We start from the raw sequence: 16,229 nt of genomic DNA, 5'->3' as shown, positions 1-16,229 counted from the left end.
CCCCCAGCTCGCCCCAACACAGAAAAAAATGGTAAGGGGAAGGGTGTGAAAAAGCCAAATCAATGTGTTTTTCATTACTGCTTTGATTCATGAGTCTGATTATTTTCCCACCAGATCTGTGGACAAAGGCAAATGTTTAGTTTTTTTTGTCCGTTCTTCTTCTAACCAAATTAGCAGCCGGCTCAGTTGAAAGGAAATAATAATCGAGGGGCGTCCCGTGATGTTTTGATTCATCTCTCTGCATTCTCTCCACCTCCAGCAACGCAGGTGGGATTGATTGGCCAGATCGATGGGGCCAGAGCTAATTGGACAAAAGTAATAAATATTTTGCCTCTTTTTTTAGGATTGGGGAGGGGGGGGATAGGGGGGAACACACAAGTGCAACCGAGCATTTCCATCATTATTGTTATTCTAGCGAGAGCAGGGAGGCAGATTGCTTGATTAGACCACGGTTGACTGAAGGTCAGAGAAATCCATACGCGGCCAGGTTTTTTGTTTGCCGACAACTCCCAGGGCAGCACTAATTTACTTTTAACTCTGAGTTTTAGATAAAGGTAAACAGTTACTGTTTGGGGAGAACTTAGATGCAGATTCTTCCATCTGCCGTGTTCTCTTAATAAGTTGCAGACACACAAATGCACACATTTTTACAAATACACAACAGGTGTACATGTTCGCAGTGCTTACACACACTTACATGCATGTACACGGCTACAAGTCCCCTTACCTAACAGTAAGATAGGTTTTTTACTAGAGGCCACCAGAACTACCCATGTGACTATAACCAAAATATATCATAAGGGTGTTTTGTAATCTGCCATCCTTTCAGCTAAGGCTTGATCAGTGTCAGAATCCATCGGCTATCAGTCTATACAGTCAATATTTCCGGAGTCCCGGTGTGGCCAGCGGATATCCAGATAACAGGTATCTTGGCCAAAGACTTCCTCTTCTGTGGGCCAGTCAATGTTAACGGACAGATTAGCAACTTGAGACGAGAGAATGGAGTTTGAGTTGAGAGATGATGTCTCATCTCTATAAACAGATCTTTTCTTTTTTTTCTTTTAAGTTACAACATCGTCACATAGCTGATGGGTTGGGCAATGAGTTTTAACTCTTTTGCTCTCCACGCTGTTTACTTGCATGCAAACAAAGCCCACTCAAACATAAGTTGGTAGATTCTACTCTGACTACAATAAGAAACCAAAATGCTTCCCATACCTAGATCTTGCCTCGTTGCCTACAGATTCTGCAGTCAAATTTAACATCAAACTACTTGGATAAATCAAGGGAAAGATCATGGTCATGGTTTAACGAATCCAACACTATTTGTTGGTAATAGACTGAATATGAAAGCAAGTGACTAGAGGTTTGCAGCGCTACAAGGCATAATACTACTTTGTCTTTGCTTCTGAGAAAAGATGGTAATCCCTCCTGTGACTCCAAGAGGTCACCATAGGTCGATTCAGGCTTTTGAACAAGCAGATGTTGCCATTTTTCTTATGAGGACAATATTGCATATACCAATTAATCGGTAGGAAATCCTGGTGTTTATAAATGTTTTAACCATATGCTTCAAAGACTGCTTTTATGTTCATGTTAAATATGTGGTGTGGTCACCTTTTAGAGACGTTACAAGCGCTTTTGACTTCACCTCTTGAAGAATTGTTCAAAGACGCGCTGTACACATAGCTTCTCTGAATGTGTAGAGGCGTCCTGTTTTTAGAAGAATGCCCTCCAGACGTGTATTCTTGGGCTTGATAAACACCTTCTCTCTATCTTTTTCGCCTCCATCTCACCTCCCTATTAGCGTGTGCTGCATTGCAGGATTGGGTGGATTTTTGCCTCGATGGCAGCAGCAGGTGTTTGCCGGGAGGAGCGGTGACACATGGATGCGCCCTGTCAGACTACTCATTAGAGGCTCTGCACCTCCTTTGTCTCCTCATTTAGGGGAGAGAAGAGTGCACGCACACACAAACGCACGCATACAAGTGCACAAAGCAGCAGGTGGCCACCATCAGTTGGACAAATCAAAGCAGGCAAAGTCAACAGCAGCTCATTGGATGGATGTAGGGACGAGAGAGGGGGTTTCAGAGTACTACTAGAGTTTCTTTTACTTTTTTTTCACAACTTTAGCAAATCTGTTTGTGACACTCCCATCTGTAAATACGCTGATGATAAAGACAAAGTTAAAAAGTGACAAGTGCGACTATGACAGTGGAAACTCTCTGGGGACGGCAAAGCATATGGTAGATGCTCTGCTAGAGATGGGTGTTAATTGATGAGAATTAGCTCACAGTTAGTACACACGTAAGATATGCAGTGAGGATGTACATGCTGCATGTCTAATTCTATGTACACTCTAAATGAGATGTCAGTGTTTCACACTGTGTTAAAGTGGGATCTCTGGAAGCCTTGGCAGCTTAATTAGAATCTAAAGTAAAGTTCTATGGATTCACTGTACTCTTTGACACAAGACATGTAACGGTAGTTGGGTACACTAACAGCTCCTGGAATGGGGCCTGTGGGACCAATGACATATTGGAGACGGAACATAGTGACTGACACATATTTCATCATCAAGTCATATTTGATCACTGGAAAAGTCGTCCTTTTTATCAAATTGAAGTAATCCCCTCTGGCAGTTGATATGTTGTGTCTCGGTAGAAACCCTGCTGGTTTCTTGGCTCCTTCTTCGACAGCCAAAGTAGCATTAAAGCCTTAACATTAAAGACACGTGAAATTATGTTAAAACTACAACAAAGACGGGAGTCACGCTTTGTGACACTGTCTCATGTCATTGTGTCGTCTTGCTGGTAAACTATTTAAATGACTGAATCATTTATTTACCAGGTGGTGATGAAATTTCACTCTAAAGTAGCACGGGATGGTGTAGGTTTTGTCTTATAGCTCACTCATTTAAACGTTAAACTTCTTTTAGTTTGACAGTGATATAATTGAGTTTTTCCCCAACATATTGATAATTTATTACAGAAATGAAAATTATGATTTTTTTTTTAGATTTCCTTTTAATTACTGTATCAAGGCACACTAGCATTTGACCATTGCATTTCCATAAAGTTCCGGGACTTCCAAGAGACACATTTAAGAAAGAATGGCCAATATGGATGCAGTAGTCGCTAAAATATATTGAGTTTTAGTTGATTAGTGCAGTGCTCGTTGCTTGGCTCTCAGTATTGCTACTAATCAAAAAAAATGTGAACAGAAACACGACTTGCATGGCATCAAAATAACTTATCCCAGCTTTTTCTCCTTGCCTCTTCAACCCTTTCTCTCCTTTGACAAGTGCAATCACATTCTTTAAAATGCGCTTGGCTTAATCTACCATCAGCTATCTCTCCTTTTCCACCAACCCGGCTCCTCTCTAATCTATCACAACATGGCTCACCTCCCTCCCTGTTTGTCGGCCATTTTAGAATTATTTTCTCCTCTTGCCCAGCTTCTGAGAAACTCCAGTGCTGCAATGTTAATAATAAACACAGCGAAGAAAAAAAATATTTAAAGGCCAACTTTCTATTTCTCTCCACCATCCACAATCCACACTTTCCCATCCTCTCCACTCCCTCAGTCCATACCCTGTTGTCTTTCCCCATCCTCTCTATTTTCCCTTCCCTCCTCTGGCACATAACCTCCTTGCCGTGCTGTGATAATTAGTCAGTGCTAAAATAATATAGCCTCCAGAAAACAACACGAGCTGAGCAGAGGGCTTAGCTCCGCTGGGAGGGAAGGAGGAGAGGAGGAGGAGGGAGGGAGGGAGGGAAGAGGAGAGCGAGAGAGAGGGAGAGGGAGGAGAGTTGTGTGTGTCAGCCGATTTCAAATGGCTACCAGCGGATTGTTAGATAATGAAAGTGTCGGGTAGCTGAGTGAGTGAGTGAGCGAGTGTGTGTGTGAGCGCAATGAGATGGCATGTGTCCATTCTATCAACCAGCCTCTTCTCCTGTGTGTTACTAAGAGTGTGTGCTGCCCGTTGCCATGCTTGAAGGCCATTTAGCCCTGCAGTCATTCTGCCCGAGCACACCTAGATAGAGATTTAAAGGGCATAAACAAATAAAACTAGAATGTGTGTGTGTGTGTGCAGGTAAAGTGTGAAATGACGTGTGTCCATGCATGATTGTGCGTGGTGGGATTCTGCAGCCAATCAACAGAAAATACAAATTTTGAAAATCAATTTATACTGCATTTAGCAACGACAAATGTCAAACACTTGCCTGTTGTAGTGGCTCAAAGGTTAGGATGTTCAACGTTTCTTAGTGTCATGTCATTGCAAACTGTAAATTGTTGGGCTTGTTTACTGGAAACAGTCAAGAAGCTGATTGAGGACATCACATCGGTTTCTAACCAGAGGGGCACTTGAACAGGGCTCAAAATGTGGAGTTAAACAAAACTTGAATGAATCTTATTCAACTGGAAAAAATGAAAAAAGTGCTTGAATGATTTCATGGCGATCAAAAGTGAGGTTAGCAAGATTACTCAGAAAGCATAATGGCACGTACAGCGAGCAAACACATCAGTCAAAAGTGATATGTAGTTGGGGTCTTTTGGTCCGGACCAAGGGAAAGACTGACGCATTGTTGTCACGCTGACTTCTTACAAACAAAACAACAAAACATGGGGGGTAAACATGATGTTAAATGTAGACTGACAGGTAACTCGTTGACTGGACAGTTTTGGCAATTGTCATCCTGCAGCATTAGGACCCACTTGGGGAAATCAAATTCTGTGACTGACAGAAGTTTATACAGCAGTTTTAATGGATTTTGACTCGTTAATCTGGGAAAACACCTGCGCTGACTTGCTAGCCTTTGTGTTGATTTGCATACATCGCCTTATTTTGATCAATTATAAGATCGCTTCCTGGACATATTTCATGATAGGCAGATGGATTTTTTTTTTTGTAGTTCAGCTTCAGAAAATCCTGTGGCCAGCTCTTTTCCAGGCTCGGTTCAGTTGTTTGGTCTGCACCAGGATTTGATTGACGGCTTTCACAGCAGCCCAAATGATGCAAACCAGGCAAACAGACCTGAGTTTGTTTTAAACAAACCAAACCGTGAAGGTGTGACAGCATCCTGTCTCTTTCTTTGCAGCTGTGTGTACATTTCAAAAGCAAGCTTCATATAGCTACAAACACATGCACTAGTATCTCCTCATACAGTCTGTGTTTACATGCATTTATGTTCCAGGGAAGACTTGACAGCCCACAGGGTTGAGAGCAGTTCACTGTGGCTTCATTACGCTATGCTAATCAATGCCAACGCTCGTCACCACCGGGCTTACTGGAGCCGAGCCAAAGCCTTACTCCTCTGTTACAGTTCAAACACCAAATCACTCAGCGCACAAGGCGGGTGGATCTTTTAGGCTGGAACTCAAAAATACTGTTGAGGCAAAGTTTCTTTGACAGGCAGATCTGAGGAATTTCCTTTGTTGATGTTGAGGGCTGCTGGATATACTGACAGCGTAGCCAACACAAAGTTTGTCAGTTTGCCCTAGTTTGAAATGCAACGCAACTGAGGGCGAGCGAAACTGCAGTGGCTTGGCAGACTAACATTTCAAAGGGGGGTGACAGCCAGTCCTGGTGCTGGTGCTAAAGCTACGCATGACTTCATGATATGCACCGTCAATTACAAATTATATTACCCAGAAAAGGTTACTGTCTGACTTGTACTCCACTGGTTTTCAAACTTTTCACTAAAATCAAATGGAATGTTTGGCAGTGTGCTTTTCACCGATGATAAAACTAGATGTTCACAACACTCAATTATAAATTTCTTGCTCAATTAAAAAAGCTTAAGTTTTACTTTTTAAAGGATACCCTGGAGAATATTTTCATAAACCACCCATATTGAATGTTATCAGCCAATTAAAGGGGCGTCACTACCATTCTAATGCTTCAGAGGGGTCGAAGTGCACCTCCCATTGTTGTGGGAGTTAAACGTTGCGAGTTTAAGCAAAACAGCTTTAGGTTAAGGCGACAAAACTACATGGCTGTGTTCAGGAAAAGAAAAGAATGCAGTTTGGGTTGGAATAAGTACGCTTGTTATGTTGGTTGCCGTTGGTTAAGTACGTAAGTTACGTAAACCGGTCTCCTGGATGAACGTTCAGCGTTATAATACATATATTTATACTAAATATGACAAAAAGACACCTTTGCTGTTCATAATGTGAGCCTTCCTCTTCTTCGCAGAAGGCTTTATCTTCTGAGCATGTTCTTAATTTGCGTTTGAGAATACACCTCACATTCTTCTGTTGTAACTCAATGATAACTCCCTTTCTCCATCCTCTGTATTTGCAGCTGGGACAACATACATCTTCGGGAGAGGCGGAGCCCTCATCACATACACCTGGCCACCCAATGACCGGCCGAGCACACGGGCAGACCGGCTGGCAGTGGGCTTCAGCACGCAGCTGAAGGAGGCGGTTCTGGTCAGGGTGGAGAGCGCCAAGGGACTGGGAGACTACCTGGAGCTGCACATAGTAAGTTACCACCCGGGGGATATCGAAAGGGGGGGTTGAAATGATGGCGCAATGAAAAGTGAAAGTACCCTAATTTACATTCAATCACATGAATCACTGGGGGAAACCCAGAAAGTAAAAGTGGGACAGGAGAGATGTAAAAAGTGTGGCGTAGAACGATGCCAAGGGACTATGAGAGGACTTGGGGCTATTTAGACCAGTCACTGGAGGACAAGAGAGAGAAGAGGGGAGAGAATGAGTGAAATAATGAATGGAGGTTGGAGAAGCAGAAAGGAAGGATCTCAAAAATGGACTGCACCAAAGGACAGGGAGTAAACCAGAGGCCACAAATAGTAAGAGGGAGGCTGAAGGAGAAACAAGAGGAGAGGAACAGAGGGTCATTGGTGCAGAATGAGTACAGTGAAAGGCACTTTGTTTGCAGCAGTGCTTTGGTTTTTGTACACAATTTGACACTCTACATAGATATTCAAACAAAAACTATTGAAATGTTGGTGTTTTGGACTGGTAAAAGATAGAAGCCTGTTGTATACGCATGAATATTTATGCTAAATCTTGCCCCACCAAGACCCGTTAAGTTTACACATAATCAGACTGAATTTGTGGGCCTTGAAGGCTCATTCTAGTTTATGGTGTAACTTGGGTAGTTTTCATCTTAATTTCAATCTATGTATTCCTAGAATTAACTAAGTAAATACACTTTGATGGGAATGACGGTCAAAACTATGATAATAATATAAAAGTACGGACAAATACTAATATACTCTCAAATTATGCATTTGTAATGACGTACAATTTCAGGTTTTATTCAAGTTTGGTTTACTCCTCCTCCTTGATTCATGAAAGGGTGTAGTTAAATCTTCTCTTTGATTTAATTTTCCTCAAATGGCAGTTATTTCTTTGGTGTATTACTTTCAGAGGTCACTGAGAGGAATATATGTGTGCAGAGTCAAAAAACGACTTATCAACCAACAGCATTTTTTTTTTATATCCTGTCAGACTAGTTTTTGGCCTCATCTCTGCTTTTATTACTTTCATATGTTAGGCTTAAAGGTCAATTAACACCCCCTCTGATGATTACTTTAAATATGTGACAGCAGGCTTTTAAAAATGCATTAACACTGGCTCTAATTGTCTCGTTGACCCTGTGCTTATTCTTCCCAATAATAATTACCAACCAAAAACACACCTGCTGACTCTGATCCACTCATCGTGTTGTCTGCATCAAACAGTTCAACATTGTGCGTTTTCAGATTCACAACTACAGTGTTTCACTATACCAGCTGGTGGCAAAGATGTTGCAATGTCCTGCAGTCCCTTTACACTCTCTTAAATACCGCACTGATAGGAAACGATCAGTGTTATCTACACTTATCTACTCTCAGCAATCTGCGCAGTGTGTGTGTGTTCAAATATGTGTGTCAGTTTGTGTGTGTGTGTTGGTGTTCACACCACTCCAACATTGCGGTGACCCCAATTTGTTTGGGCTGGCCATGCCTGGAAGCAACAGGAACATTGTTGAACCCGGGTCACTTCTCATCCAGTGATCAGTAAGCTGAGAGGAACAGGGAAAGGGATGATGGGAAAGAGGGATAGTGAGATAGTAGGAGGGATCTGGGTGAATAGACCAAGTAGGTCAGGGCCAATTTGAATGCTCTTAACATCATGATGATGAATAATGATATGAGGGATGAGAGATTACAGTTGTTAACGCAGTGGACACAACAAATAATGCTCAGGGTTGAAGTGGTGATGTAGCAGAGTTCAGTTGCAGCCACTTTAAAGGGTCAATTCCTGTCAATTACTACGACTATTACTGTTGGTTTTAATATTGGGTTGTTTGGAGAGAGTCACATATGACTCAACCAACAATCCATATAAATCTAAATAGTATATATAATAGAATAACGAAAAGTCAAAATGTGGCAACATTCACCTCTAGTGGTATGTGTTTAGCAGCCATTCAAATACAATGGAAGCGAAATGGACTTTATTGCGGTACTTAAATCTTATCTCTCCAGAAACCCTGTCCTAATTACTGAACATAATCCACAGACCTCACTGTGGCTGGGTCTACTTTCAACCTAAAGAAATAGTCCCCATTAAAACTGTTGACACTGTTTGCTGTGGATTATCCTGAATAACGAGAAACTGTTTTCGGGATGATGTACGTCTGTTGAATTTTAAAAGTAATTTCAATGCTTTGTGAGCAACTGAACAGAATTCCATTAGCCTCCATTGTATTGGGTGGGGGGCAAATATTTCAACAATTAGAGAAATTAAACCACGGCTTTTATGTTATTTGGGTTAACTGATTTTAAACTTTGAACTTTTAAATGAGTTTTGAATGAGTTGGTGTATTAGTCCTTTATTCTAACCTGAATGCTTCTCACTGTTTATCTCTGCCCGTCCCTCACCATCACTCAGCAGTCATTATTTTGCTTGCTCTTCTCTTGACTGCATATTCTCCTTCTAACTTCTGTGTCTTTCATTTGCTCCCTCATTCCCCCACGTCTGGCTCTCTCATTCTCTTTCTCTCCCTTCTCTGGCACACACATCAGTGCCTCCGTCACACCAGCCCTGCTCCTCTGCTCCCATTGCAATTACATTTCATTTGCTGCCGCTGCTCCCGAGTCGCTCCCCTAAATGACTCTGTTCAGCCCGTGGTGGGTGTTTTGGGTCCCGTTAATTATGCCTGTCTCTCTTTGAGGGGAGAAGTACAGGCAAATTAGACCTGAGAACCCAGGAGCCACAGCCCCGTATCATCCCGCCTGATGGGGGCCCTCGCAGACCCAATCGAAGTACAAAATAGCTCTGTGTTAAAGCAGTGATGGTGGCCCTTAGGTCCAACACTTGGGGCCTTATTCATTAGCTTTGGCTAGTGATAAAAAAAAAAACTTTTCACTTTTTATCCCAAGTGAGCTTGTTTTGTGGACTCTTGTAAGATTTCAGAGGTTCTAACCATGGCTGACATATTTGAAGTGCACAGGCACCATTCTAAGAAAATGTATTGCTTTGATTCAATTTCCTCGCCCTCTGCATTTTGAGAACAGACATCCACCACTGACGCAGTTGATTAGTGTTAATGTTAAAGTTAATGGCCTTTCTTTGCCAAGTCGGTGGCCTGAAGAATGATCACCACCGTTTACTGTCATGACAGGATATAACACAGCCTGATGATGGATGCAGTCTCTGTCTGTATAGACAACTAGAAGTACTGGCACTGGTGGGAACGGCTGATAATAACACACCACCAGGACAGGATGGAGCATGATTCCTTATCTCTCACGAACCACCCGTCTCTTTATATACCCTCCTGCCCTTACATGCCCTCCACCTCTTTTGTGTTCCCCCTATTTCTGTCCATCTACCTGACAAAGATCACTCACTACATCTTTTTGGCATGCTGTCATCAGGCCCCGGGATAGGAGATGTAAAGTCGATGTAATGGGATGCTTCATACTGAGTGTGCTGACTATGGCTGCTTTAATAAGGACATAGTGTATCCTCACAAGGCCTTGTTTCTTTTCACTTCCCTAATTATTTACTGTGGGTGTGTCTGAAAGTGCTGCAAACTTTCTAGTTGACATTTTCAGAGTTGTAGATGAAAAAGCTTTGCGATTCATTATCTGGAAAATGCCATAGGAATGAGTCATCGCCGAGCAGACCAAACATGACCGCTCATATTGCTGTTGCAGTGCAGTTTTGCCCATACGACTGTAAAGATTCTCTGTCATCCACGTCAGGGAACATCAAGCAGTAGTTCACCAAAAAGAGCTGGGTTTGCTGTCTGGTCTTGAAGAACATTTGCTGTTAATCCAGCAGACTTCATTAGTTCCACTGACTGGTGGGGAGTTCCTCTGTATTTAATCACCCAGAGAAGTTAAATACCTCAGAACTCCCCAAGAGTCAGTAGAGCTAATTAAGTCTCTTGGATGAATGGTGAAACATTTCAAGAATACTCTACAAAGTCCAGTCGGCTTTTCGTTGTGCACAGATGAAAACGTTGGTAGCTCAAGTCGTAACCCCTCAATTGAATGCATACACTGGGAGTTACAGCTAGTTTTGGGTTTACATATGCAACTAGCAGTCACTGTTGTGCTAATTTTGCCTCATACTGCTACTTGAGTGTCCGGCCGTTATGAGCTATCGCTGCTAATCCAACCTAGTCTTTTCATTCCTAATAAAGGACTGTTAATGCTGCTGTTGCATTTACTTTGTGGCACTCTTTTTTTCCTGAAAAAGTCTGTCCTGATTTTGAATGTTTGGAACAGAAAAGGTCAAGTCATCTTATTAAGCTTGTTTAAGCTTGTTCAGGTGTCATCAACAGAGTACATGACCTTGCTCTTTAAAGTTGCAGTGATATTAACCCCTATCTCTATTAAAGGATGGTCTCCAGTGTTGGACGTTAAAGGTCTTCAAGATATTTCTAAACCACGTACCCTTTGTACTAGACTTAACTCCTTCCCAGTTGATGATATAACCGGTCAAAGTATCCTAATACAATGGTTCTTATGATATATTACAAAAGGTATTCATTCTTCATGTCATCTCATACGTATGTCCAGCAACATGAGCAATCAGTGCGTCTGTGCAAAACCCCTGTAGTGCTTTAGGCAACAAAACTCCTTGGTTAGGTTAAGGAAAGGATTGTGGTTTGGTTAGATAAGTAACTTTGTTAGGTAACTTGTGTATGTGGCGTTAGTTAAGTATGTAATTAACTTAACAACTACTTAAAATAAGTCAAGGTTGATTTCTGCTTTCCAGCTTTAAAGCCCTGTTTTTATTTGACCCAACCATCAATCCTCCCTAGGTAGACTTAGTCGCTATCGGCCTAACCTGGCTCACGATTACGTGGGTTATGTACAAATTACAGTGTATAACTTTTCTTAGGTGTAAGTAAGAACATTGAAGGAGAACAACTTAAAGCAGTTTTGGGCTGGTGTTCTATGAACACCATGACCGAGGTCCAATGTACTTTGGTCAAGCAGTGGCACCAAAGAAGGCCGCAGGACAGTTTTGAAAGTTCTGGGAAGTAGTTAGGATATTTTTTCTCGAGAACATTGAACATACCCATTTGGTCTCACCACTCACAACATGAATTACATAGGAACATGCACAACTTTTATTATTTCAGTGAGAATTTCAGTTTTTTTCCTCGGGATGCCTTTGAAAGGATTTCAGATCAACAGAAGTAAAAAATGGTCATTTGGGAGGGCAGGACATAATTTTTGCCAATCTTGATGACATTTCCACCATAGGGCCTGGGGTGTGGGACTCAGGGAATGAAGGGTACAGACAGATATGGAAGCGGGCTGATAGCTAAATCTCCCATCTGTGGCTGCTGGGAAAAGCTGATGTCCTTGCAAGACCTTGGAGGCCAAAATAAACAGGCTATAATTTATATAAAAAGAGCCAAAAGCATTTTTGTTCTTTTCTGCCCCATCACCAAACCACTATGATTATAAAAAATAAGAATGTCAATCATATCAAAGGATGATTTTGAGTGATGCCTTCCTTTACTTTATGGAATGACGTGCTGATATTCGCCAAAGTGCTGTTTTTAGGTCAGCCCAGATGAAAACACTTGCAACACAAAAACCTGCGACCAGGTTTAAGAATTAAAAGTTGCTCATCATGTGCAGCTGGTTGGCTGCTGCTGAAAATGTCTCCCTATAGATCTACGTTAGCAGCAGTTATAAGAACAGGTTAGCTTTACTTCGGTACACCAGTCAGTTCAAGTGTTGACGTAAAGATACACAGTTTCCAAGCTGTCATACCTCAGTGCGAACACATTCACATTAGTACAGTACATTTAGTTTTTGTGCTTACTGAGTCTGAGTTTGTCCGTTTCTTTCCTGTACTCAAACATTTTGCAATTTGAAAAAAACTGTGCATGCCAAGAGTGTTGCCTTTCATTTCATTCTTTCTAGAACGCCTCGTCTTACTCTGGCTTCATGCTTGCGCTGTTCCTCGCTACCTGGCTCAGGTGACAGCACTGCTGGTAGTCCCCCGCAACCCCCAGCCCCACCCGCTGGAATAAACAAAGGTACTGGGGTAAACTTAAACTTGGTAGATCATCTGGGATTCTGCTTCCCTCGTCCAAAAATGTTTGTTGACAAAAATATGGAGGAAAAAGATTGTCTAGAGGGCCCTCACAAAACTTCACACCTAATCTTCAGCTTTATGACTCATCATGTAGAATTTAGCATGCAGCTTTTTTAAAGTCTGAGTGATTCGTCGCTGTTCAAATGTACGTGAGTATGCAAATATGTAGCTGTAAAGCCACAAAGCAGAGCAGCAAATTGGAGTTGTTAGTTATGCACAGAGAGATGAGTCGTTAATGAAGAAAGGAGCAAATATCAAGGCCATTCCCTTCATGAGCTACTCATAAACCTTCTAAATGGCCCGGCAGATGGCTAAATAAACTCATGGCAGCTTAGCCTCTCAGTCTACAACTTGCACTACCTTTTTTTTGTAGTGCATTTCTTTCGAAGTGTCTGTTTGTATTTATTGCTGTTCTTACAGGCACCGCTCACATTTGACAGTCGTTACATTTACAGCTGGCAAGTTGTCGCACTAACTGCTCTGTGGGAAGCGTCTCATCTGCAGTTAGGGGCCCGGTGCACCGTGCGCAGCAGGCCTCCCCGAGCACCTCCATCACTGGCTGTCCGGTCCCGCCTCATAGCATTAAATAAGGGGCCGCCTCTGATTACCCGTTAGGGGGACATCCCTCACCACAATAGTGTAGTGTGAGCCTGGGCAGAGAGAGAGATAGAGAGGGAGGAGAGGGAGGGAGTGGCGGGTTAGCAAAAGGGACAGGCTATATTTTCTCCTCTTGACCCCGCCCTTACCCCTTCTCCCTGCATGTGACAAATGCTGATTGTGGGAGAAACCGAGTGTTTTATGCATACAGGCGTTTTGCGGTCAGCATCCCTGCAGTCGAGATGTGAAACGCAGCATCTGACTTCATTAGCATTACCGTGATTTATTTTCCTCTCAGTGCCCGCTAATGAGAGGATCCTCTCTTTCCTGTGATATACCACCACGCTGCCTTTTGGTTCATTTATTTTTTATTTATTTTTTTCAATTTCCTGGCAGCCACAGGTTATCCGTCAAGGGGTTCGGGCCTGCAAACTTGTTTAACTACGGGTTGAAAAATGCGATCTGACGTGCGACGGCGGCCCGGAGAAGATGATTGGCGAGCAGAGCAGGGCGGATGGAGAGCTTTGTGAGAGTGCAGCGGGGAGGCGAGAGATGCTGGCGTCAGATAAAGGCAGATGGTGATGCGGCTAAAACTGTCAGAGAGAGGCAGAGGCTTTTATCCTCTACACCCTGCCCCCGGTAACACAAACATACATACACACACACACACACACACACACACTCCTAACTAGCTGTCAGTCGCATACAGAGTCATGCGCTGCTATCAGGTTCCAGCGAGCTGCCAAAGTTGCACACAGACACATTTGCAAGGACACCATCACATTCACTTCTAAGACATGTATGATTACCCCTAGTACACTTTAATAAATGCAGACAACTTACAAGGGCAGCCCCACACATTTCGATTTTCTTATTTCCTTATTTATAACTCCCCCACGCACACAAACACACACACATACACACACACACACACACACACTTCCTTTCTTAAATGGGTGTCACTTCTCCCGCCTGCTCTCCTTCATCTTGTCGGGGGGGTTGAAGCCAAACATGCAGGGTGGGACAGAGGGACGGAGCGTGGCGAACAATTGAGGCAGAAAGGGAGGCATGGCTTTGATGAATGCAGCTGCCTCGCAAAGGGGAGTGTGGGCCGCCGTCGGTAATGAGATCGGGTCCTGGTGGGTTCGGCAGGGCCCTCTCTCCTCAGCCGGTGGGAGCCTGACAGCGTATCGATTAATCCTTCCCCTTTGCATCGCTAATTAATTGTCCCAGTGGGGTGGAGGTTTCATCATGGGTGGCTAACTTTGGATGGGTGAGGGGATCAGGAGATAGACCTGCCCTATAAATCCCGCCTCCTTCATGAGGATTGGTGGACTTCTTTCATGCCTAACCATTCATAACTAAAATCCATCTATTTGACCAGTGGTGCTTGTCGAGGGCAGCACACAGCATGGGTTTAATTGCCTCCTGAGAGGCCTCACTCAGAACACATCAGTCTCTCTGGATAACCATTTTAAAGCACGGCCTCTGCTGCTACCTGTTGGGTCATTTGTCTTGATTTTTAGATGCGGGGCACTTCTGGAATCCGAGAAGTAACTCACTATTGCACAGCGAGCTTCACTTCACTGTGTGGCTTTGTTCATTTGTCAGATCTTAATGTAAATGGTCTAATAAAGGGTCATTTAGTTTGTCAGTCGCTGAAGATATGAAAGGGTACATCTACAATAAGTAACTTACTGTCTGAAAATGCTGATTCACTGCAGTGGATTGAAGCATTTCAATACATACATACATACTGTACTAAGCATTTTGCTTTTCTGGCCACACCCCAACCAGGGATGTCATAACTGCTGTTTCACCTTTGACAGCGATTAAAAACTTATGGACTTTTTCACAAAGAATGGATTTTTGCAGCTGATAGCGCCATTAACATTTGCAACCACTATCTGCCCCGTCTCAAGGTCTGGTTCATGAAAAAAATTGCCCTTATGATACGACAGTGCAGATACGACCATAAAGTTTTGCAGCTAAGTGCAATTTGCCTTTTTTACTGCGTCTGACCCCTGAGTCTGGGCCTGACCCCCCCTTACAAATGCACTTCAGTGACCTGCAGCTCTCTGAATACTAATAATTGAACTGTAATATACTCTTCTAACAGTGATGATATACTCTTGAGGAAGACACACTAAATATAGAGCAGCTGTACTGACGCTATAAATCAGTATAGCAGTTTGGTTTGCTACAAAATAGTGTAATGTAATGCCTCCAATTTGTAGACTCACTTAGGCCAGACTCAATCTGCAGATGCTTTGGTCCAAAGTGACTTGGAGATTAGAAGCAATTTGGGGTTTGGGTCTTGTCTCAGAACACTTATGGAAAGGAGCTGGGTGTGGAACCAGCAACCCCTCTGGAAGCGTTGAAACAATATTTACATATTGAAAATGTTTACACTCATTGTTTAACTTATCGTAATTGTAGTCAATGGAAACGGGTTTTAAAGTTTTGCTTTTGCAAATTTGGCATCTTGGCTTTGTCTTTGAAACTAACTCATGATAAGTCCATAGAACTAAAACAAAATCATTCTGTTAAAAGAGGTGGCCACTTTATTCCCTATTGGTCACTGTACTGGTAGCTAACATTGTCTATGTATCCTGTGAGAGCAGAATGGTGGATGGGCTTTCCTGATCAATAAGCCATTAGGGTCCAAGAGAGCAGGCCTGTCTGTATGGTTTCAGTCCCGGCTGGACTACCCTGCTCCTATTCTTCCTCATCATCGCCTGCCGTCTCCTTCCCTCTACTCTTCCACCTCTGTACAACAGCTCATTGTGATGAATGCCTAGCGGTCTAATACGATGCTTGCATTTCACTTTCATAAGTTTCTGCACAAATCATGTTATCAGCATTGTGATGCATCACTCCGACAATGTCGCCTTCACCGCTTGTGACGTCTTATTTAAGATTTAATGTGCAGCACTTCACGTCAGTGGCTTTTGTAATCTTGGAGATCAGGATTTAAGTCACTGAACCTGTGTTTACATAAAGCTGCACTAATCAGATTGAATCCTTAATAAAACAAA

The 16,229-nt window shown here is 42.8% G+C and overlaps 1 protein-coding gene across 1 annotated transcript in view; it reads left to right on the top strand.

The window, feature by feature from the left end:
- The window catches only part of nrxn2b (neurexin 2b), a 570,846-nt gene that overhangs the window by 459,152 nt on the left and 95,465 nt on the right, over window positions 1-16,229 (top strand). The window contains 1 exon segment of the mRNA XM_054600957.1: window positions 6,308-6,489. Within this exon segment, the coding sequence (XP_054456932.1) occupies window positions 6,308-6,489 (182 nt within the window).

The sequence above is a fragment of the Anoplopoma fimbria genome, chromosome 7 (genome assembly GCF_027596085.1).
Source record: "Anoplopoma fimbria isolate UVic2021 breed Golden Eagle Sablefish chromosome 7, Afim_UVic_2022, whole genome shotgun sequence".
Classification (NCBI taxonomy): Eukaryota; Metazoa; Chordata; class Actinopteri; order Perciformes; family Anoplopomatidae; genus Anoplopoma; species Anoplopoma fimbria.
Note: the sequence above shows the minus strand (reverse complement) of the source record. Positions and strands in the feature narration are given on the sequence as shown.